The following is a 1817-nucleotide window of genomic DNA, read 5'->3' as shown; positions in this document are numbered from 1 at the left end:
CCAGTGGTCTTGTTCAACACATCTTCCTTAAGTCCAGCGATCTCTGCCATCATAGATCTAATTTGTCTCAAGCTCTCCTCTTCTTGAGCCTCCTTAGCTGTCAAAACCTGGGAAAGCTCAGTTAGCTTCTCATTTAAGCCTCTGCACTCCCTTTCAGACTGTTTTCTCCACTCCTCAATCTCAGTCTCCTTATTTAGCAGAGCCTTAGAAAGCTCAGAAACTCTCTCATTTAAGCCTCTGTGCTCTCTTTCTGACAGTCTCCTATACTCCTCAATCTCCATTTCCTTATTTAGCAGAGCCTTGGAAAGCTCAGTTACCCTCTCATTTAAGCCTCTGCACTCTCTTAATGACTGCCTCCTATACTCCTCAATCTCCGTCTCCTTATTTAGCAGTGCCTGGGAAAGGTCTTCTACTCTCTTATCCAGAGCTTTGTTGGCCCGTTCTCTCTGATCTTCAGCTGCTCTGCTCTTGTCCAGAGCTTGGGAGAGTTCAGTCAATCTCTCATCCAGAGCTTTGTTGGCCCGTTCGCTCTGATCTTCAGCTGCTCTGCTCTTGTCCAGAGCTTGGGAGAGTTCAGTCACTCTCTCATCCAGAGCTTTGTTGGCCCGTTCGCTCTGATCTTCAGCTGTTCTGCTCTTGTCCAGAGCTTGGGAGAGTTCAGTCACTCTCTCATCCAGAGCTTTGTTGGCCCGTTCGCTCTGATCTTCAGCTGTTCTGCTCTTTTCCAGAGCTTGGGAGAGTTCAGTCACTCTCTCATCCAGAGCTTTGTTGGCCCGTTCGCTCTGATCTTCAGCTGTTCTGCTCTTGTCCAGAGCTTGGGAGAGTTCAGTCACTCTCTCATCCAGAGCTTTGTTGGCCCGTTCGCTCTGATCTTCAGCTGTTCTGCTCTTTTCCAGAGCTTGGGAGAGTTCAGTCACTCTCTCATCCAGAGCTTTGTTGGCCCGTTCGCTCTGATCTTCAGCTGTTCTGCTCTTGTCCAGAGCTTGGGAGAGTTCAGTCACTCTCTCATCCAGAGCTTTGTTGGCCTGTTCTCTCTGATCTTCAGCTGCTCTGCTCTTGTCCAGAGCTTGGGAGAGTTCAGTCACTCTCTGCTCCAGAGCTTTGCCCTGTCTCTCAGTGAGGTAAAGATTTTCTATTTGTGCTTTCAGAGCTTTGCACTCTCTCTCATACTGCTGTTTGATGTTTTCAGTCTCTCTCAGAATCTGTGACAGTTCAGCAGCCTTCTCTCTCAGAGTGTTCATCTCTATCTGCGTCTGTCTCTCAGTTATCTCTCTCTGAGACTCCAAGCTTTCTAGAGCAAATTGTGCATCATCTCTCTCACTCTGGCACCTCTGCAAAGTCTCCTGCAATGCCTGGATATCTCTCTCTTTGTTGTCTAACAACACAACCTGCTGTTGCACAGCACTCTCTTTCTTTCTCTCACACTCTCGGAGATCCGATTGCAAAGATGTGAGCATGGCAGCTGTCTTTTCCATGGAATGCAGAGCAGTCTCTTTCTCAACTTGCAATATCCTGACTGTATCTGTTAGCGTCTGAATCTCCAACTCATGTTGCTTTACTTTCTTTATCTGGGACTCATTTTCATCCTGGCTCTCTTGAAGAGCCTCCTTTAGCTCCGTAATGTCATGTTCTTGCTCTCTCTGTGTGAATGTGAGACGCTCCTCAAGAGCCACACGCAAGCTGTCTAGAGACAACAGAGCAGCCTCTCTCTCCTGAGCAGTTTCTTTAATTGCTCTGATTTCTCGGTCTCTTTCATCTACTAGGACAATCTGATTCTGTAAAGACTTAAGAGCACTTTCTTTCTCAGACTGTGAGTC

General features: G+C 47.4%; 1 protein-coding gene across 1 annotated transcript; it reads right to left on the bottom strand.

Moving 5' to 3' along the window:
* Positions 1 to 20: 20 nt before the first annotated feature.
* On the bottom strand, positions 21 to 1775 carry LOC128643474 (polyamine-modulated factor 1-binding protein 1-like; the record flags this gene model as incomplete). Its single annotated transcript, XM_053696319.1, has 1 exon — positions 21 to 1775. A coding segment is annotated over one exon (1755 nt), but the record flags the coding sequence as incomplete, so codon positions are not given.
* Positions 1776 to 1817: the final 42 nt, after the last annotated feature.

Source organism: Bombina bombina, unplaced genomic scaffold (genome assembly GCF_027579735.1).
Source record: "Bombina bombina isolate aBomBom1 unplaced genomic scaffold, aBomBom1.pri scaffold_2891, whole genome shotgun sequence".
NCBI lineage: Eukaryota > Metazoa > Chordata > Amphibia > Anura > Bombinatoridae > Bombina > Bombina bombina.
This window is presented reverse-complemented; position numbering and strand designations above follow the sequence as displayed.